This window comes from Trichogramma pretiosum, unplaced genomic scaffold, assembly GCF_000599845.2.
Source record: "Trichogramma pretiosum strain Unisexual culture from Peru unplaced genomic scaffold, Tpre_2.0 scaffold13, whole genome shotgun sequence".
NCBI lineage: Eukaryota > Metazoa > Arthropoda > Insecta > Hymenoptera > Trichogrammatidae > Trichogramma > Trichogramma pretiosum.
The window spans coordinates 2,459,186-2,482,045 of NW_019641606.1; the positions used below are offsets into that span (position 1 = coordinate 2,459,186).

Sequence of the window (22,860 nt, forward strand, 5' to 3'; positions counted from 1 at the left end):
AAAAAAAAAAAAAAAACTAAACAAAAACAATCGTCAATTCGTAATCTGTACGAGCAACGCCGTGCCCTTCAAAATCCAGTAGGCCTGCTCCCTCGAGGCGGGCAGCAGCACGGGCATGACGAAATTCGTGCTGTGGCCCGTGGTCGACAGGGTGCCCGCCCTGATGCTGGTCTTGTAGAGCGGCGCCACGTAGCGACGATCTTGGTCCGGCAGCTCGACCACGGGCATCACGTGCAGACAGGGCAGGGGCGGATTCATCTCGCCCTTGTTGGCGTCCGCGAGGCTCTGCGCGCGAAAGTCCCAGCGGCCGGCGTCGATGTACAGGCCGTGAACGAGCACGCCGTCCTCGGGCACCTGCAGGTTCTTGTAGACGCTCGGCACCTCCTTGTTGTTGGCCGCCTTGTGGGCGGTCTCGATGTCGTCCTGGTCCAGCACGACCTTGGTCACGGCGAAGTCGAGCTTCAGCTGGTCGATCGGTATGTTGTGCTTTCGCGCGTGGGTCTGCAGGATGCCCGTGATGAAGCCTTGCGGGAACGACAGGCCGGAGATCCAGAAGGAGGTGGGCTTGTCGACGGTCAACCACATCTATGCATGGATACGCGAAATCATCTCGGTCATGGTTGACAGTTTTTTTTTTATTTTATTTTACCTGTATGAAGTCTATTCTTAGCTCCAAATCTCTGATCCAGCTGCCCAAGCTCTTTAGCGACGGATAGACGTTTGTGTTGGCCCACAATCGGGGGACCTGATTATTCACCAAAGAGTTGAAAACGTTCTCGAGCTCCTCGGACATGACGATGAATCCCTTGATTGCCCGTTGTAAATTTTCCATCGACGTACGGATGACTTTCAATAAAATGTTGTACCTCTCGACTTCGTGCAGTAGCACGACGGTCAGCGAAGCCAATCTGCCGGTTTTGTCTTTCTTTTGTGCGATATAAAATGTTGATCGTAAAGAAAAAAATTGCTGAATACTTCGAGAGTCTGCGACGATTTTTCGGATTCTTACTTTGAGATGCTTCGGATGACACGTGTCTATGTCGATTTTCACCGCTATCTTCGACATTATCAGGTCGGCCAATTCGTAGGCGATATCGGCGCTCGACTTTCCCTCCCCACCAGAGCCAACTTTCGGCTGCACCTCCATGATGGTGTTCATCATGGTTTTCGACTCTTTCAACTGTATCGACATTTTATTTTGATGAATATTTTGCAAAAATACAAAAATGAATTTCATGCCGTACCTGAAAAGCGATATTGGCGTTTTCGTGCATGCCGAATATTTCCGGATCCTCGATAATGGGGAAAGTGTCGATGAATTCGCGATACTCGTCCAGAGTCTCGCGTACGGGACAGTAGTATTTTCCGGATGGCGAGTACACGTAAGCTGCAATCGACGATCATTTAAAGAGAATAAAATGTGATCGATTTAAAAATAACGAAAAAAACCTGTATCCAGCGTCATCGGCGAGAAGTAAGAGTGCAAAATGGTCTTCAAGCAGCGCAGATCCCAATTGTCGGTGATCCTTCCGCCGTAGGTGATCTCGCCGGTGGTGTAGATCAACGCGTCCCAGGGTATCGTCTCGTTCACGCAGAACATCTTGAGATTCAGCAGGCAGCACTCGCGATCGCTGTCGCTGAACTCGTAGATGATGTTCCAGCCGAGCGGGCCGAACTTCTTGCGCTCCTGTATGATGGCGTGAAAGAAGCACACGCCGAATATCATGCGGCGCCACCTCTCCGCGAGCTCGTGGCCCTGGAAGAAGTCCTCCTCGAGATCGAAGAAGGCCCGCTTGACGTTGGCCTTGAGGCCCTTGGGCGGCTCGTTCGTCACCTTGATCGAGTTCTGCAGCACCGACACGGGGAAGCCCGTGCTCGGCATCGAGCTCAGAAACAGCCGGAAGTCGTCGTGCACCGCGTGCGGATCCTCGGATATCTCGATGACTATGCTCTCGAGCTCGAGCATCCACGAGGTGGCCAGGTGACAGTTCTGCAAGAATATCCACTTGCCCTTGTCGCAGCCGTCGCGGATGAGAGCCTCGGCGATCGGACCTTGTCCTTGGCCCAGAGATATCGACTCGAATCTAGAGTTGAAACGTTTTCTCGGTCACAAGAGTTATAGTCAGGAGAATTTTGCTGAATTACCTTTCACCGAAGCCCATCTCGAAGGCGAATTTCATGAAGACGTTGAAGGGATCCGAGCCGGTGCTCAGCACGAACACCAACGGAGTCTCTTTCGACGTGTCTGGGAATCTTTACGAAAATTTTCCCTTGAAACGCGGACTCGATATAATGTTAAAAATGTATCGACTCGATCGCTACTTACAAAACCTGCAGCGAAATCATGGGAGACTCGACGTACTTCTGTCCCATGTTTTTCTTCACGAAGGCCGTGATACCGAAGATCAATTTTTCCTCTTTCAAGGCCTTCAAAAGCATGAGCTTCTCGATGTCGGTGAGTATTTCGTTCCACTTGTGCTTGGATGATTGCTTGTTGTCGGGTAAAATATTGATGTGCTAAAGATTTAGAGTTTTTCGTTAAAATAAAATCAATATTTTTTTTTTTTATTAAAGTTTAATAACTTGCCTCTTCGTAAACGTCAATGTTGATGGTTATTTTTTTAAATATGTCGTCCATTATGTGCTCGAAAACGGGAAAATTATTGGCGAGATAATTGGCGCTGCTCCACATTGGATCAGTGAGAGTTGGATAATCCGGTTTCTTGATCTACCGAAGAAAATTGTATTCGAGTATTCAACCGATTTTCTTTTTTATTTCACGTCGTAATCGTACCGTGGTCAATTGATCCGGCCCTCGCAGCAGAAAATTCCACTGACTACTCTTAACCGTGCCCGCGTCCAGCAGTATGGCGATGTTCATCATGAAGCTGTAAACGATCTTGTGCCTCTCGAAGAGTCCTCGCGACACGTTGGTGAATATGGCCATGGTGATCTCGTCGCAGAGAATCTGCAGTCGTTGCTGCAGATCCGGCACCTTCTCGCTCGTCTGCGTCACCGTGTTGACGATCTGATTGAAGTACTTGAGCGAGAACTGATACATCGAGTCGATGATGGCCAGATTCGCCACGACGAAGTAGAGCACCGAGCCACGTGTGGCCACTCGGCGATAGTCCTCGCGCGCCCCCGAGATCTCGACCTCGGTGGCCTCGGTGTCGATGAGGCGCGACGCTATCACCGCCGACGTCTCCTTGCTCTCGTTCAGCGTCTCGATCAGCTCCTCGTTGTCGAGTATGTTGCCCTCGGAGCTGAACAGCAGCGTCAGGATGCGATCCTCGATGCCGTCCAGCTGGCTCTTGTCGGCGTTGATCTGGGCGATGAGCTCGTTGCGCATCGTCTCGAGCTCGGGTTTCTCGATGCGCACGACGTCGCTGCGCGAACGTAACGGACGCGTTGAGAAAATCGAGTACGTACAGTATCGAAGGAAATTTTGGCTCGTTCGCTCACGCCAGTAGCTGATCCTCCAGTCCACTGGGGGTGACGGTGAAATTGACGATGGTCACTTTGATGCAGATCTCAGGCAGGTAGTGCGGATTCGCCATCTTCGTCGTTATGTACAGGCGGAAATTCGCGTCGTACTCGACGTCGTTGTCACCGAGACGGATCAACGTTCGGCCACCCTAGTTAGATCCCAACAATTCGATCATCCTTACGAATACAATCTCACATAGTGGTGAGGTTAAAAAAATCCCTCTTTAAGTTTTTCGGATAAGAAAATCTCTTCAGAATAATTGTGGAGAAAAAAACTCTCCTGAAATGGACTTTTTAACTTTCCAAAAAAAAAACCTATATTTTTCCCCAAATTTTCCCTGGGCTTGTTCGCCAAATATTTTTTCCCCTCTAATTGAAGAAAAAAAATTTTCCATGACCACTGTTTCCTCTGGGGAGATTTTCTTGAACGCATTTTCAAAAGGAAGATTTTCTTCTCCGCATTTTCGAAAGAGAGATTTTTTTATGTTTTAGAGATAGTCTTCGGAGGAACGATGAAATTGGATTTTTAGAGGCGGAAGAACGAAGCTAACATTACATGCCAAGAACTTCGCTTTTTCTCTTGCGATTTCTCGATAATTTGAACATACGCCATCTAGCGGTAGTTTAGGTACTAATACAGTATTCACGTCGTTAATGACGAAACCAATAGACGCCTCAGAGGAGACTTACAAAGCCACGTTAATTAAAGAATTGTGGTTGTGATTTTTTTGAGGAAAGGGGGTAGTATGAATCCCACTACTAGAAAAGAGCAATTACAGCTTAGCCCGGCTACGTAATTTTACTATAGCAGTGAAAGTCGCACCTGTACAAAAGTCTGCTTCAGCAGTATCGGCTCGAGGCTGGGATCGAGCGTCTCGCCGATCTCCTGCAGCAGAATCGGCGTGCCCGTGCTGATGCAGGCCTCCATCGTGCGCATGAAGTTGCCGTCGGTCATCTTGCAGGCCCTGATGCCGTGCTGCTGCTCCATCGAGCGTATCCAGCGATTGGCCTGCTCCTGCGGGTCGATCATGAGGGGCCAGCGACCCGCCTGGGTCACCAGTATGGCGTTCTCCGTGCTCACCTGGTCCCTGGGCAGGCCGAAACTGTTCCAGACGCGCACGTCGTACGGGTCCGCGAGGACGTTGACGATACTGAAATTCGGGGTAGTGACGATCTCGAGCCTCTCGCAGTTCTCCAGCCACGTGGTCAGCAGGAGTTCGCGGTAAAAACTGGTGAAGGCGCCCAGGTAGGCCAGGCCACCCGCGGCTACGAGTGTGTCGCCCGCGATGCAAGCCATCTGCTTCTCGAACTCCTTCATCTCCTCGATCCATCGGACCTCCTCGTCGGCCAGGGCCGAGGTCAGTCTCTCCGATCGGCCCAGTCGAGCCTCGCTCAGCACCATCGTGTACTCCAGATCGGCCAGTCGCTTGACGGCGCCGTCGTACTGGTTCTGGAGATTTTTGATCTGCCTCTCGACGCTCGCCAACGCCTCCTGCTTTTCGCGCAGAATCTCGGCGATAATTTCCATCTCCTCCGCGGCTTCCTTCAGTCTTTAGAAAGAGCGAAAGGTGGATTGGCAGGATGTACATCGAGGAAAAAAGTTGATGCCAAAAGCTCGGACTAACTTTTGCTTCTTCGGCTCGACGATTCGTGATATTTTGGCGTAGCCGTCGACCGCTCGTACCCAAATGCAAAAGGACTTGCACACTTTGCTCTGTTTGGCCACGATATCGGGCCAAAAATCTTTATTCATGGTGTACGTTTGCAGCTTCTTCAACAATTTGTCGCTGACGCTGTCTATAGGATAAGCTATCAAGCGTTCTAAAAATTTGAGATCGCTCAAAATGCTCTTTGCCGTTTGCCAATCGGGTCTGGTAAGAAGGTAAATCGTTACTATTCAAGAGCTTTTCGATCATCGCTTAAATGTAAGTTATCCTAAATTGTTTCTTATTACTTTTCTCCCAGTAGCAAACAAACCGCTTCCAAGACGAAACGAACCAGTGGTGGTGGTTTATTAAACACTTTGATTTCATTGATGTCGTTCTTATTTAAAGCGGCCAAGGCATTTTGAGCTTCCTGCAGGGCCGGCAAAGCAGCTTCCAGATCTTTTCGAGCTTCTTGCTCCAAGGCCTCGGTCATTTCCGCTTGAGCCTAATTCATTTTTTGTTTTAAATGAAGATTATTCAATGAATAAATGATCCTACGACCACAATTAAAATCATACAAAATGTGTTTACTTTAGCAACTGCCTCGTCCGCGGCTACGACTTCTCGTACTTTATCGACCTCTGCCTTTTCTTTCGCGACGATTATCATCAATTTACCCACCTCCTCGGAATTGATTTTCAATTGGGGCTTCAAAGCGATGATGTTGACCTTCATCACAGCTACCATTTCGTTGGTCTCTTTTAGTTTCTAATAGTAAAAGAATGACGTAGTAAATGTATTTGAGATATTTTTTTTCGACAGCATATGAAAAATATATTACATTCAAACCATTGCCGATTCTACTCCTCTTCGTGCCGATTTTCGTATTTTTCATATCGAACGTGTTCAAATATAACTTCAACAGGTCCAAATAGCTGCTCGGAGTCGTGTAATACCTGCGTCTCATTTCTTCGAAGAATCTCACCGTCATTGCCTCGACACTCTGCAGATGTCAAATTGTGAAGTTTCGCGCCAAAAACTTTATATTAAACTAGCCTTTTTCAGTGCTCTGCGTGCATAAAAAATCATACACTACTGAACATTATCAGGAATTCAAAAGCTTGCAATCTATGCATCATCACCAGTCACGAAACGTTTACTTTGAAGACGCAACCAAGCTTTCGAACGCATTAATTTTTTATGAATCGAGATATACTGTACAATTACCGCTCATTTCATTTTTAATATCACCTGTGTAATATAATTATGTATTGTATCGGTGTGGATTCGAATACATTTCTCATTTGAGTAAATGTTTCGTAAGTACAGTTAGGTATGGCTTCTTTATGTTCGCTATGATATGTTTTGAAGCGATCGATTTATATGCTTTTTTTTGTTCTTCAGAGTGAAAGAAGAATCGAATGATACTTAGTCGGATGCAGGCGATAATATTTTCGATTCGATAGACTCTTGTGAAGCCAAAAACTTTGAAACATCTCCGTTTTACGAATCACCGGTGAGTTCGATAATTTGAATGACATTCTAATATCTCACTATCAAAATATATTTATACAAATTGAATTTTAGGATAACAACGCGAATGAGGTTATGACATTACAGCAAAAGGTGGATAAAAAGATATTCATTGATTTTGAGTGCAAGTATGTTAAACCTGAACTGCCGTCTCTATCAGCGACCGCTTGCAAAACTGAGGATCAAAGCCTTCTATCTATTATTAAAATAGAAAACGAGAATCAGATCAATAATAAAAATGAACATATATTCATTGATTATACAGTACAAAATCGTGACAAGCCCTTCGAATGTGAGATATGTCACAAATCATTTGGATACCAGAGTGATACCTTTGAACTTCGAAATTACTGCAGTACATGATTGTAGGAGGCCCTAAGAACATGAGACATGTTCCGACATATTTAGACATAGCGATAAGGATCCTACTATCACAGGACTACGCTATGTAATTTAAGAAAATTTTTTCAATCAAATATTCTTGAATTTTTTTGAAGAATAATAAAGTATTTCAAATTTTCTATAATTTTTGTTGTTGTAATTGTGAACAAGCGTTTTACTAACCTTTCTACATCAACTACAACATAAACCATATTTCTCAAGTACCCTGTCTTGAATGTTAAAAAACCTTCATCTCGAAGCAATAATTATTTTTAAACTTCCCTCGCTTCAATTGTTTCTCATACTCGCGGAATATGGAACAGATTATAGAATATCGTGTATATATTATAACTTTTTACAATGGTCAAAAAAATTAAAAATTCACCTCGTGCATGAGAACGCAAATAGACGCCAGAGAGTGAACTTTTTCCTCGTCGTCCGCGATCACGGTGCTGATTGTTTTAACTGCCACGGACAGGAGAGCTTCGTTCGGCCACTTGGAGTACCAATCGATTGTGCAGCAATTGACGAGCGACGGAAACATCCGACAACGACGGCTATATAAGAAAAAATGTTATTTTTGTTAGACTTTGCTTCGGTAAGGGGTCAATGAAATTTTTTTTTTTTTTGTAAAGACCGAAATGCCTCTCCGACTGGACTCATGCAGAGCATCAGATGCAGATAGTTCCTCACGCGGCCTATGAAGTACAAATAAATGGCGTCGCGGTTGGACTCGTCGATGCCGGCTTCCTTGGCCGCGGGTCTCGTAGCTATGATGGCGCGTTCGAGCTCGTCGGCTTCGAATAAATTAGGCACCTCTCCTGTTCCCGCGTAGTAATATCAATGATGATAACTCGTGAATAAATTAACAAGATAACTTGACAATTAAATTTTTTTTGTACGGTAAATACCTGAATTCAATGTATTGTTAATGTCCTCGAGAAATTCCTCGACGACGATCTGAGTGTCGGTGAACAGAAACGTCTCGTGCTCCGCGTAGGCGCCCGGCCGGAAGTAAAATTTACGCAAGTCTTCGTTCCAGGCGTTTTTGTCGTAGCCTCGGCTGACTTCGATCTGGTGACACCTGCGAAGTTACGCGAGCCACCGTTGAATCTTTCGAAACATTGAAAATCGATCGAGTCCCACCTGTATCCGTTCATGTGCGAGGCCAATCTGGTCAAGCTCTGCTTTCCCATGCCACCGACGCCCACCAGCAACCCGTTGCCCCTCTCCGATCTCAGTATCCTGGCCAATCTGCACAGGTGCTCGATGGCGTCCAGGAAAAATATCAGACCCATGTCCTTGGACGTCTGCACGCAGTAGTCGTCCAGATAATCCTGAAGCACGACTCGGGTGCGATCGAGATCGACGATCTCCTCGTACAGACGTTTCTCGGGCGGCGCGCCGAACTCGAGAAAGTCGCCGTAGAGCAGCAGCGGCGGATTGGCCATGAGCTCCTCGTCGGTCTCGGGCAGCTCGAGGACGGCGTCGCTGAAGGTCGTGCTGCAGATGCCCGACAGCAGCCGATAGAAGTACGTCTTGTCCTGGGAATTGATGAGGCGATCGTGGAAGACTCGCAGGCACTCGTGATAGAAGAGCCTGAGCAGGTGCTTGGCCTCGCGAACCACCCCGGAGTCGGCTTGCAGTATGCCCTGGATGCACTTGGAGAGATCGCGAAGGTTGAATATGTAGTGACTCTTCTCGGGGGTGGGCAGAAGGTCCTCGGCTATTCGACCGTAGATCTCGACGGCGGCGCTGACTACTCTGTCGCCGATGTCGACCACCGGTTGGGCGAAATCCTTCAGAAATCCTCTCATGATGGATCTGTACGAGGACGATACAACGAGATGTTATGTCGAGCGTCCGAATCTCGAGCTTGAGAGCTTCGGGAATGGCTGTCGGCCTCACCTGAATATGGACTTTAACGAGTCCTCGGTGGGCGACGGAATGACCAGCATGGCGAAGTGTCGCATCAATCTGGGCGTGATGGGATTTCGACCGCCACCAGGTGGCGCGCAAGCGGCGCTCAGAACCACGTCCTGTATGTATTTCCAGTATATCTTGTCTTTGTTGTAGAAACCTCCGCTGTCCACTACCTGCCTGTAAAATTCGAGTGTTATTGCAGGGTTTAAAAATATTTTATACTAAAATTAAGGTAGAAGTGTAGAACTGTTTGCTAGACATTTTATTTCCTCACAATTTGATTTTTCTTGGAATCATTTATACAATCATTTTTACTGTGCCACTTGAAGATTTACAGAATAAAGTTACTCACCATCCAGCGGTGGATGTTGGCAATAATTGTCATTACATCTTTTAAAAGTCATATTTTTTGAGAAATGAAAAAACAAAAGTCAGTATTGAAAGTTTGAGGATCGTGCATAGAGTTAAATTCATGTCATTCATTTTTATATTAAAACCAATGTATGGTATTCTTGCATTTTTGCAGATTACGTAAAGAAATAAATTATTACAGTTACATTGATTCTGAACGAATATTCCACGCGAAAGTACCTTGAATATCGTTCAACGTCAGTCACGTCAATTTTAATGCTCGACTTTTAAATCTGTAATAAACTCAAGGTACCCCGATCGTTTTTAATAATCGTAATCAGCAAACCTTATCAATTCGATGGGCGGCTGAGAGCCGTAAGTATCGAGCTTGGGCATGTTGATGTCGTCGATGAACACGCAGACTCTCTTGCCGACTTTGGCCCCCAGCACCGTCTTCTTCTTTTTCTCGAGCTTCAGCTCGAGAATCTCTTGGGTCTGGCCGCTGCTCGTCTGGGCGGAAAAGTTCAGCACGATCGGGGTCCACTTGCCGGACGACTCCATCGTGTTCAGCACCAATTTGGCGATCACCGATTTACCGACGCCTGTGTTGCACGACGACGAGGTATGTTATATCGTATCGTCGTTTTGCCGAACGGAACTGGCAATCGAGTACCTGTGCTTCCGGTAAAGAGAACGGGCTTGTTGACCTGCAGCAATTTTTCCATGACGTAGCCGAAGCGAACCGTGTCGATGGTCGGCACGAGGACCTCGAAGAACGGCACCGCGGGGTCGAACGTGAACGTAGGCATGAGTTTTTTCCACACCTCCATGCGCTTGTCTTGGGTATTGACGAAGAGATCCCACAGATCGGAGGACGACGGCAAACTTGACGCGACGAAATGAGTTCAGTAGTTCACACACACACATTCAGCGAAACTCACTTGGCATTCACGTCGTTGTCGAAGAGCTCTCTGACGAAGTACTCGAAGGTCTCCCTCGAGTTATCCACGACGTTACCGCCTATGGACCAGATGTACGAGAACACGAAGGCCTGGGTCAAGAAAGTCTTGATCTTGCTGAGATCGGCGGTCCGGTCGATGGCCCCGGGCTCGAGGATCAGACTCTCCAGCAGGGCGCACAGCATCGACACCTTGCTGATGTCCACCTGGGCGATGGCGTGGTCGCAGTTCTTCCGGAAGAACACCAAGCCGGCCTCGACGTACTTGGAGAACAGCTCGAGCAGAAACGGCGCTATCTCCTTCTTGAACAGCCGCTCCGAGATCGTGGCTATCCAGGTCTTCACGTAGGGCATCCACTTGAGCTCCGTCGGATCGAGATAGACCATGCCGCAGCGGCTGACCGTGGCGGGCGAGGCCTGGGCCAGATCGGCCACCTCGAAGATCATGTGCACGTAGGGCGTGAGCTTGATGCGCTCGGAATTGGCGAGGCAGAGCATCTTGTTGTCGTCGAGCACGGTGTTCATGTTCTCGATCCAGACGGCGTCCACCGGTCCGTCGCAGACGACCCACTGGTGGTCCTCGCTCTGGGCGGCGCAGGCTATGCGCACGACGACCCCCAGCAGGCCGTCGTGCCACTCGTTCGAGGCGAGACTCACCTCGCCGTAGAGCTCGCCCATCGTCACGGCTTTCGGATTCATCGTGTACATGAGCACCTTCTGGTAGTACTGATTCTTTATTCCCATTTCGTTCAGTCTGCCGTAAGATTCTTTGAGAACCTGCCCGAGGCGAGCGACGACAAGCAAAATTAATGCAGGTTTTCCTGATTTTCGTCGAATGCGCGAGACTCACGTTGAGAACTGTTGTTTTACCGGCTCCGGTGGGCCCTACCAGCATCACTCCGTGTCTCACGCGCATCGTCTCGTGCAGCTGAATGACTTTGTTTATCGAGCAGGCCTCCGGTTGCAACAGCGACTCTTTCATAATCTACGCATCGAACGGGAAGAAAATAATAAATTTCGGAAACGAATGGAATAAAATGATGATCGTTACTTCTACGGCGGTTTGTTGGAGCACTCCGTAATCTTCTTCGGGCAAAACTACCCCGGGAAACAGATCTCCCAGTATACCCTGAAACAGCTCGGCATCGTCGGCCAAAAATTTCGGCAGATTACTGTCTCTGAGAGCCCTTATGAGGACGATGTTCTCGTGGATGTCCGGATTGTCGCGTTTCAAGCTGCCCGCCATCACGAGCACACTCTTGACGGCCCTGATAGAAAAAAAATTAGCCTTTAATGCGCTATCATCGCGAGGTCAATTGGACTGTACCTCATTCCAAAATCGTAATGATCCTGCTGGGACAGCTGCTCGCTGCACAGAGTGTACATGAGGGTCATCTTTTTCGACAGAGGTTTCGACGACTCGAAACCCTCGGAGTACAGGGTCACTTCGGCGATCAGCTCTGAAAGCGACAATCGGGAGTAAGGGGGATTTTTCTAAAAATGTTGACTCTTTGCAGGGGTTGACTCACTGTAATCGGGTACCATCATGGACACGGGGCGAAAGAGGGACTTGAGATTGTCCGGCAGCTCCGTTCGACCGGCGTATCCGGGATTCATGGTGATGAACGACGCGCAAGACATGACCAATCTTATCTTGCGGCCTTCGAACATGAACCTGTTATGCATTATTTAAAAGTCATGACTCGTTAATCAGAGAGCCAACTCAGCCCTATGGATGTGATTATTACTCTTTGGCTCGAATGAGTTTGGCGTTTCTAATGGTGATGAGTTGCTGGGCTATGACCGAAAGCACCTCGATGTCGATACGATTGAACTCGTCGAAGCAGCACCAGGCGCCGGAGGTCGCGAGCCCGGAGAAGAATCGACCCATCATCTATACCGGCATCGATATCGTTGCGCCGATCAATTTGCGAGATTCGAGAGAGCATATATGTATATTCATACTTTATAGTCGAGTCCCTCGGAGCAGTTGAACACGACGCACTGTATGGCCAGGGCCTTGGCCAGATCCTTGGTCGTCTCGGTCTTGCCCGTGCCCGCGGGACCGGCCGGCGCCCCGCCCAGATCCAGCTGCAGAGCTCCCATCAGGCAGAGGTAGCACTTGTCGGTCAGCGGGGTGATGACCAGTCTGCGCTGCGCGCCCAGGTACTCGTAGCCGTAGAGGTACTCGGCGTTGCTCATCCTCGCGTAGCAATTGTCCCGGCTCTTGTCCCAGTAGTAGCGCAGCGCCTTGGTCCAGTCGAAGCTCTTGCTGATCGATTCGAGTACAGATAGTTCAGAACGAGAGGGGGGGGGGGGGGGGGGGGGGGGGGGGGGGNGGGGTTACCTGGACGAGACCTGATTCTCGACGAGGATCGAGATGGTGTCGCGGGCGTGCACGTCCACGGTTATGAGATTGATGATGACGTCGCGCACGAGTTTGGGCAGCTCGCCTCGCACCAGGGCTGCCAGTTCGTTCAAGTTCTTTGGTTTGTGCAACGAGGGGCCAGGTGTGAAGATTTTTATCGTGTATAATTTTTTGTATCACATTGTATCGCGTTGGGAGCTCACTTTGTAGGATTTGGCCTCGAAACCCTTCATGTTGCCGATCGGGTCCGCGGAGTCGAGTATCTTGTGCACGTCGGCCGCCCAGAATATTTGCGAAACCGTCAGAACGATCTGTATACACGAACGCAACGCAGAAACTCAAGCCTCGAATTTTTGCAAAAAAAAAAAATAAAATCAAATATCTCTACGACGGTAGTAGAACCTGCGAGGGATAGTTCCAGATCACGTGCTTTCTGCCCTTCTTCGGGTAATCCGCCAGGGCCAGCTCCATGTTCTTCTTCAGATTCACGAACATGGCCTGCTCGACCTTGTTGAGCCAGTTCTCGACGTTGCCGCGGGCTTTCAATCCTTTTCCGAGCTCGACGCGCTCGCCCTCGGGCGACACCATGGCCAGGATGTCGTCGGACAGGGCTTTGCCGCCCTTGTCGTCGACGGGAGCGAAATCCAGCCGGAATATGGCGTCGAAGCACTTTTGGAGGTGACGTTGAACGGCGTGAGGGTTTCTCGTCTTGACGGGGGAAAGGACGAAAGGATTTGGTTGCGTGAGCGAGGTATAAATTATTCGAACGATTGTTTTTTTCACAGTTATTTATAAAATTTACGAGTCTTATAAAATGTCGAATTCGATCGATCGCTGCATATCTTATACCTGTGATAAAATTTCTAAAAGTTCATCGTTAGACAGGAAGAAAAATCGAGGGAAGGCTATCCTCTTGGTCTCGAGATAAGCCTCGAGGCACTTGAGTATCTTGTCGAGGCTGCGATTGTTCTCGGTGAACTGCTCGTACAGTCCCGGCTGCGTGCAGTTCTCCAGGGCCAGGGGCATCTTCGCCACCTTCCTCATGATGTCCTTCCAGGACTTGTCGACGGCGACGAAGAGCTTGGCCTCGATGGGCAGCTGTCGCTGTATGTCCGGCGCCGAGAATATCGCCTCGAGGTAGAGCCACTGCTGCTGGCAGTACTGCCAGGCCTCCAGCGTCCTGGCGAAGAGATCGAGCCGCTTGAGCCAGTCGTCGACTCGCGGCTTGATCGGGGCCACGTGCCTCGACGCCGCTATCGTCTGTATGGTGATGTTGCTGTCGTCCAGGGCGGTCTGCACCTCCTCGAGCGTGCCCAGCACGAATATGTCCTTGGCGTCCTTGTGGTTGTTGACGACGAACTCGATGATCTTCCAGGTCTCCTCGATCTTGGCGAGCATCGCCTCGAGGCCCGCCTCGGAACTGGCCGAGCTCGATATCTCCATGAGCTCGTTCTGATAGCCGAAGGCGCCGAGGTCCTCGATTATGCGCAGATTCAGAGGATCGTCCGGCTTGAATTTGTAGTTGAGCAGGAGCTCGATCTTCGTCCAGTGACGCTGTCGTAAGTTCGGATTGCGCAGGCAGCCGATTATCGGCATTTTGTCCTTGAACGTCTCGACCTTTTCTGCGCGTAGACAATGATAGTGAGTCAACGCGAAATATCACGTAGAATCGAAGGAAATTTTATAGATACCTTTGAGCTGCGGCACGATGACGTTGACCGGCAAGCCTTTCTCCAGCTGCATGATGTTCTTGAGATTTTTCGTCACGAAGTTGTTCATGTCCTCGACGTTGAGTGTCTCGAACTCGTCCTGGTACCACTTGGCGATGGTCGTGTCCCAGGCCAGCAGACTGTCCCACAGCATGAGCCTGAGCTTGACCTCGTCCACCACCTGCTCGAGTATCTCGAATCGCGTCATCTCGACCTTGAAGGACTTCTGGAAGCTGCGATAGTCGCTGGCCAGGCTCGAGCACTCGGTCAGTCGGTCGTTGAGGTCGATCAGCGCCTCGAGGCAGACGTTGACGTCGCTCTCCGGGTCGAGCAGCCAGGACTGCGTCGTCTCGTCGTTGATCCTCTGTATCTCGTCGACGAGGATATTGATGTCCTTCTGTATCTGCGCGTTGAACTTGGTGACGAGCTTGGTTCTCTCCTCGAGGCGCTTGTCCACCGACAGCCTCAGCGTCGTGAAGTACACGCTTATTCCCTGATTCGATCGAGGTTCGTTATTTTCTTTCTCACGAACAGAGCGGATGATAATATAACATATGTACCAGATAGGTGGACATGTCTTGCGGCGGCACGGCAATGTTGTACTCTCCCATGATGTCGTAGAGCTCCTTGATGTAATCGAGCTCGGACTCCATGGCGTCGACCTTGCTCTGCGCCTTGTCCACGAACTTGATGAAGGCCACGTAGTCGTCGGTGGTCACGGGATCGATGCCCAAGAACTCGATCGCGTCCTCGGCTTCCTTCAGCAGGGCGTCGACTCGCTTCTTGCCCAACCTTTTTTTTCGGGCAACGAACGACGCTTTCTAACATATCGTATGTATAAAAATACAAAAAAAAAAGGACGAGAGAGATCTCACTTGGGCAGCACGACGGCCAGCAGCGCCTGTTTCCTGTTGGGCGCCGGCAGGGCCGACTCCTTGAATCTCCGAAACTTGAGATAAAAGATGCCCATCGACTGCTGATCCACGATCGCGTTGATCTCCTGCTCCTCCCGGCGATATCTCTCGCACCACTGGCGAAACAGCTCGTACTTGAGATTGTCGCGTATCACGCGCTCGTCGAAGGCCATGTCCTCCTCGTAGTACTCGTGGATGTGGCGGAATCGCTCGCAGTACTTCTTCACCGCGTCGAAGTTCCGCTGGACGACGTCGCGCAGAGTCAGCTTGTAGCCTGTGAGCACGCGGTCGTCCTGGAAGAGAGCGGCCACGTCCACGGCCTCGGCGCAGATGGGCGGCTCGATTTTCTTGTTTATCAGCGGTCGGGTGAACTTGTAAAACAGCTCGTCGGACAGGAACGGCCTGATGCTCTTCAGCTTCTCCTCCCACATGGACTGCAGCGTCTGCAGGACGTGCCAGATTATTTCCTCCGCGGGATCGAACACGATGCCGGTGCCGGGCTTGATCAGCAGGTCCACGTCGAAGTACGGAAACTGCGATGGAAAGAACGAACGTTACTACCGCTCGAAAAGCCGATGATTCACGCGCGATTCCCTATATTCATTTACCTGTGTTCTAGGCGTTCGCTTGTTATCGAAGACGAAATCCACCCTCGTGTCCTCGTACTCTCTGGCGCACGGCAAGTATTTCGTGTGGCGCTTCAGCACCGTCAAAAGCTCCTCGTAGGTATTGCGCACCAGTGTGCGCATCATCGTCGCTTGATTGAAGTCGACGAAACGTATGAAACTATGAAGAAATCATTGAATCACGCGCGAAATAACAGAATTTCAAAATCAAATCGACTTCGCGCGTACCTGGAAATCGTCAAGCATTTCGTCTTTTTCCTCGCCTGCTCGACGTAGCTCATTTTCAATATTCCGTCCTTCGGCATCTTGACTTTTCCGCCGATTTTCGCGAGAGCGGTCTGCTCCAGGGTGATGTTCGAGTCGTCGGGCGTGAATCCGGCGTCGAGCAGCGACCTCAGACACGCGCCGTCCAAAATACCGATTACGGTCTTTCTGTCTCTCTTCAATTTTTCCACGATGTCCTCCAATTGCTCGAACTTGATTGAAAAAGAACGTTTTTATTTTCTCTCGAATCGTTCGACGTTACGGTTGTTATTATCGCGTGTACCACCCACTTGCAACTCGACGAAGGCGAACAGAGCGAGTTTCTGCACGATCGACACGTTGACCAGGGAAGAATCGATGTAGCAGCTGCTGATCGCCTTGACCCGCAGCAGAGCCGCTCTGAACACGTCGTCGCAATGAAACAGGTGGCCGTTCATGTGGCTCATGGCGCGCGTGATTTTCGTGTAGAAGACGATCTTTCGCCAGACGTTGAACGCCTTCCATTTGCGGAACAGCCGAAAGGTTCTGATCTATGGAAATAAAGCATCGAAAAAAAAAGAGAAAGAAACAATTAGGTATATATTTTCAATCGTTTATCTCCTCATACAGTATAGTACCTTGACGAGGAGCAGATAATCGTTGTACTCTCGCTGCCACTGATCGATGGGCGTGAAAACGACTTCGGTCGGGCTGTACTGCGTCACGCCGTCTCGGCCCATTGTCAAGTAGACCTTATCGATTTTCTTGTACGGCACTATACTATAAGATAATTATTACACGCGCTCAAAATGGCTATATATTCGTATATTACAATACGCAGCGGTAGACGCTAGCCGACGGCCGGCAAGACTGCGTGTAATTTCGACGAAGCCCAGTTTCTTTGTTTGTAACGTGAAATAATTTAGCTTCCCAGTAGTGTGTCAACATACTCACGTCAGGGCGTAGGGGTGAAAAAACTTGGAGGATCGATCCACCGCGTAAATCATGTAGTAAAAGTACACGCCCGGCTCGGACTTTAATTTCTCGATCAGTTTCAGCTGATCCGCGAATACGGGCTGCTGATCGAGCCTGAGTCCAGAGGAATGCGTCGATTCTGTCTCTTTTGAAAATTTCGCCAAGAGTTGTTCGTTGACTGAAACGATTCGATTAAAAAATACAAAATTAAAAATTAAAAATGACGAGAATTTACACTTTGAATATTTACGTTTCGACGGTCTCTGCTTGATGAACAAGCTCTTCCTCGGCGTGTCCCACGGCGGATCCTCGACTTCTTTCACCGGCACGCTGGGCTTCGTCACTAACCTTCTGATATTTTCCTGCTTCTCCAAGAATCCCGTCTAAAAACATTACAATTCGCGTCAAACGACGAAGCACTCGGTGAAAATAGAATGCAAGCCATTTACCAGTGGTTCTGGTAGCATACTTTTCATTCTGTCGCGCGGAAAAAAATCACTTTCAATTAATAAAAAAAACACCACATATTTTTAAAGAACCGAAGAACTATTGATTGCCATTCAGGATCGTACGTTTCGTTTTTGATGCGCGTCAAGTCACTTTGTGCTTGCAACAGCTGATCGGGTGGACACGTCCGATGCACGTGTGGTCCATCGCCCGAGGATTTCGGCCTCTTGCACGTGTCCTCGTTCATTGTGTAATTAGTTTTATTTACTTAATCTACCTATACGAACAAAAAACTTAAACTAAACTTATCACTAAGTATCTTAAACAATTTTTTTTTCTTCGACGAAAAGCTTTTTGTTTATCTTTCTTTGTGGCCACCACGAGCAGAAAGCGGCAACAGTCGAGCCGCTCGCTCGCTCTCTCCCTTATAAAAAAAGGCATAGCATAAAAGACACATCTCTGACACACGGGCTGAAGTTAGCCGTACGCTATCGACTTAACAAATGAATTATACCTCATCAGATTGGCATATATCGCGGATGTATGTGCCTGCGCACGCCAACTCGTTCGAGCGAGCTGCTACCACACATACCGCTTGGAGTGAGCAACGAAAAAGCGGAATTCCAGGACAGGCCGTCGTGTGTGCGGTGTGCACCGGAGGAGATCGTTGCGTGCGGCATGAAACCGCTACTCGCGGCGCGCCGGAACTCTTGCGTGATGCATCCTACTACATAGCCGCGCGCGCGCTCACGTCGAGCTTTGTTTATACAATTAGATGGCTAATTTACTCGGATATTAAATACTCGTCGCTTTGGTTTGGGGAGAGCGACGGCAGGCTACATTTGAATTAATTTACAAATTACTTTATCGTTATCGGCGAAAACATTTCAGGAGTATAATACGATGAATTTTATCAAATGTAAAATGTACATGTTATTTTTTAATAAAAATGCACACGTGTAATTGTGTTAAAAATAAATTTTTTCATCATCGATGAAAACGACTCTAATCAATTGTGGGTTATGGATCACACTAATCTCTATCGCGCGGGAAAGGCAAATTTTGGAATGAATGTCAAAATTTTTTATTATACACGTGTATAAAGATCTATTTGCTTGATGTTGTCCGTCGGTAGTTCGTTTAAAAGTACTTAATTTTAATAGGTCAAAATATTTCTCGAAAAAACCGTAGCCAAATTGGAATTCAAAACTCGTTCAAATGATGTATGAAATATGTATAAACAGATAAATCGGTACCTTAATTGTAAACAATATGATCATTAACGATTTTGACATCGTCCCTCGAAACACTGATCATATTTATAGTAAAAATAAATCAGTTTGAACGTTATCTTTCCCGATGAAACAAACCATAACACCAAAAGATAAATTTTACTCATCGAATTTACGTGTCAATCGTCACCATCATTTATTTTAAGCACCAAAATGGATAAAAGTTATGAAAAATACAAGGAAGTTGGCTCGGAAAATAATTCAAGTGAACAAGACATTGTTGTATTAAACGAAAAACAATACGTTTTTGATATTTGTCAGGAAGCATTTACCCAAGAATCAAGCGTGATAATACACCGAGACACAATTCACAATGAACAAAAAAATTACACATGCGACAAGTGCGAAAAGAAATTTTTGAAGGAATCAAGTTTGTTTACGCACCAAAAATTGGCACACAAAGATCGCGAAGATTTGTCATGTAAAAAGTGCGAGAAAAAATTTGAAAATAAATCAACTTTACTCCAGCACCAAAAAATATTTCACGAAGTTTTCAGAGATTACTTATGTGAAAAATGTGCAAAAAGATTTGGAAATAAACAGAGTTTGCTTTTGCATATAAAAACAGTCCATGAGGGTTGCAAAAATTATGCTCGGAACAAGTGTGAGAAGAAATTTCGAAGAAAGGCGGATTTTATCAGGCGTAAAAATATAGTTCACGAACGACGTTACGAAAAAGGTTACGAATGTGACAAAAGCGACGAAAAATTTGGTCGAAAATCGCATACGCTTTTGCACCAGAAAACAGTCCACGAAGGCCGGGAAGATTACGCATGCGACAAATGTGAAAATAAATTTGGACGAAAATCTATTCTGATTAGACACCAAAAGATAGTACACGAAAAGCGTAAAGATTTTGCATGCAACAAGTGCGAGAGTAAATTTGGTGATCCGAGCCATTTGAAAAGACACCAAAAAACAGTTCATGAAGGTCAAAAAGATTACGTGTGTGACAGGTGCGGGAAAAAGTTTGATAATAAATCGTATCTCTTTTTGCACCAAAGGACAGTCCACGAGGGTCACAAAGATCACGCATGCGACAAGTGCGAGAAGAAATTCGTTAGTTCAAGCAATTTAATAAAACACAAACAGACGGTCCATGAAGGTCGCAAAGATTTTGTATGCGACAAGTGTGAAAAAAAATTTGGGCAAAAAATGCTATTGCTCAGACACCAAAAGACAGTCCACGAGTGTCGCAGAGATTTCGCATGTGACAAGTGCGAGCAGAAATTTGGACGAAAATCAAATTTGCTAGCTCACATAAAGATAGTCCACGAAAGCCGGAAAGATTATGCGTGCGACAAGTGTAAAAGTAAATTTGGACACAAATCGCATTTGCTCTACCACCAAAGGGCAGTCCACGAAGGTCAGACAGATTACACATGTGACCTATGCGAGAAGAAATTTGGATATAAATCGAAATTGATTAGACACAAAATGACAATCCACGAAGGACGCAAAGATTTCTCATGCGACAAGTGCCAAAAGAAATTTGCACAAAAGTCGAAGTTGATCGTACACCAAAACACTGTACACGCAGGTTGCAAAGATTATGTGTGTGACAAGTGCGGAAAAAAATTTGGACATAGTTGTAATTTGCTAGTTCACATGAAGACAGTACACGAAGGTCGTAAAGATTACGCATGCGACAAATGCGAAAAGAAATTTGGACGTAAACAGCATATGCTAGTCCACCAGAGGACAGTACACGAAGGTGGGAAAGATTTCGTTTGCCACAAGTGCGAGAAAAAATTTGGACATGAAAAGTATTTACCGATCCACCAAAGAACAGTTCATGAAGGTCGAAAAGATTACGCATGCGATGAATGCGACAAGAAATTTGGATACAAGTCGCATTTACTCGTCCATCAAAAAACAGTACACGAAGGTCGGAAAGATTTTGCTTGCGACAAGTGCGAGAAAAGATTTGGTGGTAAATGGGGTTTGTTGAGGCATCAAAAGACAGTACACGAAGGTCAGTAAGTTTTTGTGTGCGACAACTATGACAATAAATGACAATTGACAATCGTAAATTATAGATACTTGTACATATGTTTTTCTGAAATTTTAATAAAAATTTTACTGAAAATTATTGTGTATTAGAAACTCGGGTTTTCAACTATTATTACACCTTCGTTCATGAATGTTGTGGTGATCTCAGATTTCGTGTACTATTACTAACAACTTTCTAGCCACTTTTCGGCTACTTGGTTTCTGTAATTCTTTGTGGAAAGATCAGCCAAAATTTTTTTATAAGTCTTGTTTGGAACTGTGACTGGAGCGAGTATTTAGTTGGCTACTGAATTTTCAATAAATCTCACGTAATGGCACGCAACCCCGAATTGATCAAATACGTGCAAGTGATAAATTTAGATAAATTTGTTGACAGATGGATTATTTTTACTATAGGAGACGTTATCGGTAATAACAACATGTTCTATCTGAAAAAAAAACGTGGATACCATTTATTAATTTAATTTAAACCAAAAAATTTGTTCTACATTTTCTTAAAAATGAGTAAAAACTCGCATAATTGTTTTGAAACTGCGTAAGTAGTGAATGAAAGTTGGCTTGGGAGCGGCACTTTTTTTAATTCACAACTGACTCGAGTAAAAATGCTCGACATTTTTTGGCTAATTTTTGGTCAAAGAAAAGTTTCGTGAACATAAAGGATAATTAAAATTGGACATACATTAACCAAAAAAAAGTTTGTTTTTTCAAACTTTTATGGCCTTACATTCCCTTTTTTTGCTACCGAATAACCTTTCTTTACTGGATAAATACAGGTAAACCCAGGGAAACCACAAATACCGAAGCAGAAAAAAGCAGCATCATTTTTTAATTTTTATTGAACTAGTCAGTCACGATAGACCTAACAGTTGACTTATTGACCTCGAATCTACGTATAATTATGACAATTTTTTCTCCTTCTCTTATAAGCTCCAAAATCTTGAGCCTTTGGCCCAAATCCATCACAGTTTTATTTCTTTTTGAGCACTTATCTTTTTTACTTTTATTTGTGGGAGCCATTTTTCAAAAATTTATTTATAAAATATCTATTCTAAAAATTATTACTAAACAACCGTGTAGTAAACCGGGTATAAGCGAATCCGATTCCCGCGAATAGCGAAACAATAGGTAATTTTATTGTTTCTAAAATTATGTAAGGGTGTGATCTTCATTTTAAGAATGATAAACTTCAACATTGTTGTCGCTAGCATTTTTTATTTACAGTTTTTCCCATTTTTACATGTTATTTTTTAAAATTTACTCATCTGCTTCATTTCCCCAGAAATCCACTAGGGGGCGCACGGGTATCGTTTAGTTGTTGATAGAGAAGTTTGTCTTTACCAAATTATGTATATACTTTTAATTGACTTATATCATTATTTTCACTTTGACACTTGTAGATTTGCAGATAACAATACTCGCCATCTAGTGATGAATCCTTAAAGTAGTACCATGATATTTTAAAGTGGTTAAAATTCAAGAACTGTTTCGAAACAATTTAATTGTTATTGAAAGGCCATTTAAAATGCGTTCAATAATTGGAACACAATTGTAATAGAAACATTGTCAAAAACAAGTCAGTTATGTGTAATGTATTTTTAAAAAATTCAAATGGTACTTTTTCAAATTTATTTATAAAAAATTCAATTGGTACGTTTTTGATCATCAACATAATAAATGTTGGGTTTGTTTACCAGGAGATGTTTATAAAAGCAAAAATGGGAAAAGAATAGATGTAAAGAGGACAATCTGCCTATAATCATGTACAAATTCTATTTTTGCTGCATAGAAACAAACGATATCTCGCTATATTCCAGTTAATCTTTCTTAACAGCCACCTCGTTGAGATATTAAAAGGCAAAACCACACAATTAACGTGCTCAGAGTACCCATAACGAGATCATCGAGATAGCGCCTTGCTCCTCGGTCTCGATTTGAAAATAGTTATAACGCGCCACACACACACGCGATCGACCCGTGTGCTCTGTTATAAGT

At 46.1% G+C, this 22,860-nt stretch overlaps 1 protein-coding gene across 1 annotated transcript; it reads right to left on the reverse strand.

Annotated features, from left to right (window-relative positions):
• Positions 1-33: 33 nt before the first annotated feature.
• Positions 34-17,611, reverse strand: LOC106651976 (dynein heavy chain 6, axonemal). Its single transcript, XM_023458405.1, is given in 42 exon segments — positions 34-585; positions 650-925; positions 1,010-1,180; positions 1,245-1,387; positions 1,450-2,084; positions 2,146-2,253; positions 2,327-2,517; positions 2,588-2,728; positions 2,795-3,389; positions 3,466-3,638; positions 4,313-5,039; positions 5,115-5,360; positions 5,444-5,640; positions 5,727-5,903; positions 5,977-6,138; positions 7,435-7,606; positions 7,687-7,870; positions 7,961-8,133; positions 8,196-8,873; positions 8,958-9,149; positions 9,670-9,925; positions 9,997-10,208; positions 10,265-11,058; positions 11,132-11,266; positions 11,333-11,549; positions 11,609-11,741; positions 11,811-11,956; positions 12,030-12,175; positions 12,247-12,553; positions 12,629-12,765; positions 12,853-12,960; positions 13,052-13,357; positions 13,499-14,271; positions 14,341-14,851; positions 14,919-15,150; positions 15,234-16,058; positions 16,127-16,374; positions 16,453-16,692; positions 16,780-16,921; positions 17,096-17,294; positions 17,367-17,499; positions 17,566-17,611. Coding segments are annotated over 42 exon segments (12,120 nt in total). The 5' UTR covers positions 17,593-17,611.
• Positions 17,612-22,860: the final 5,249 nt, after the last annotated feature.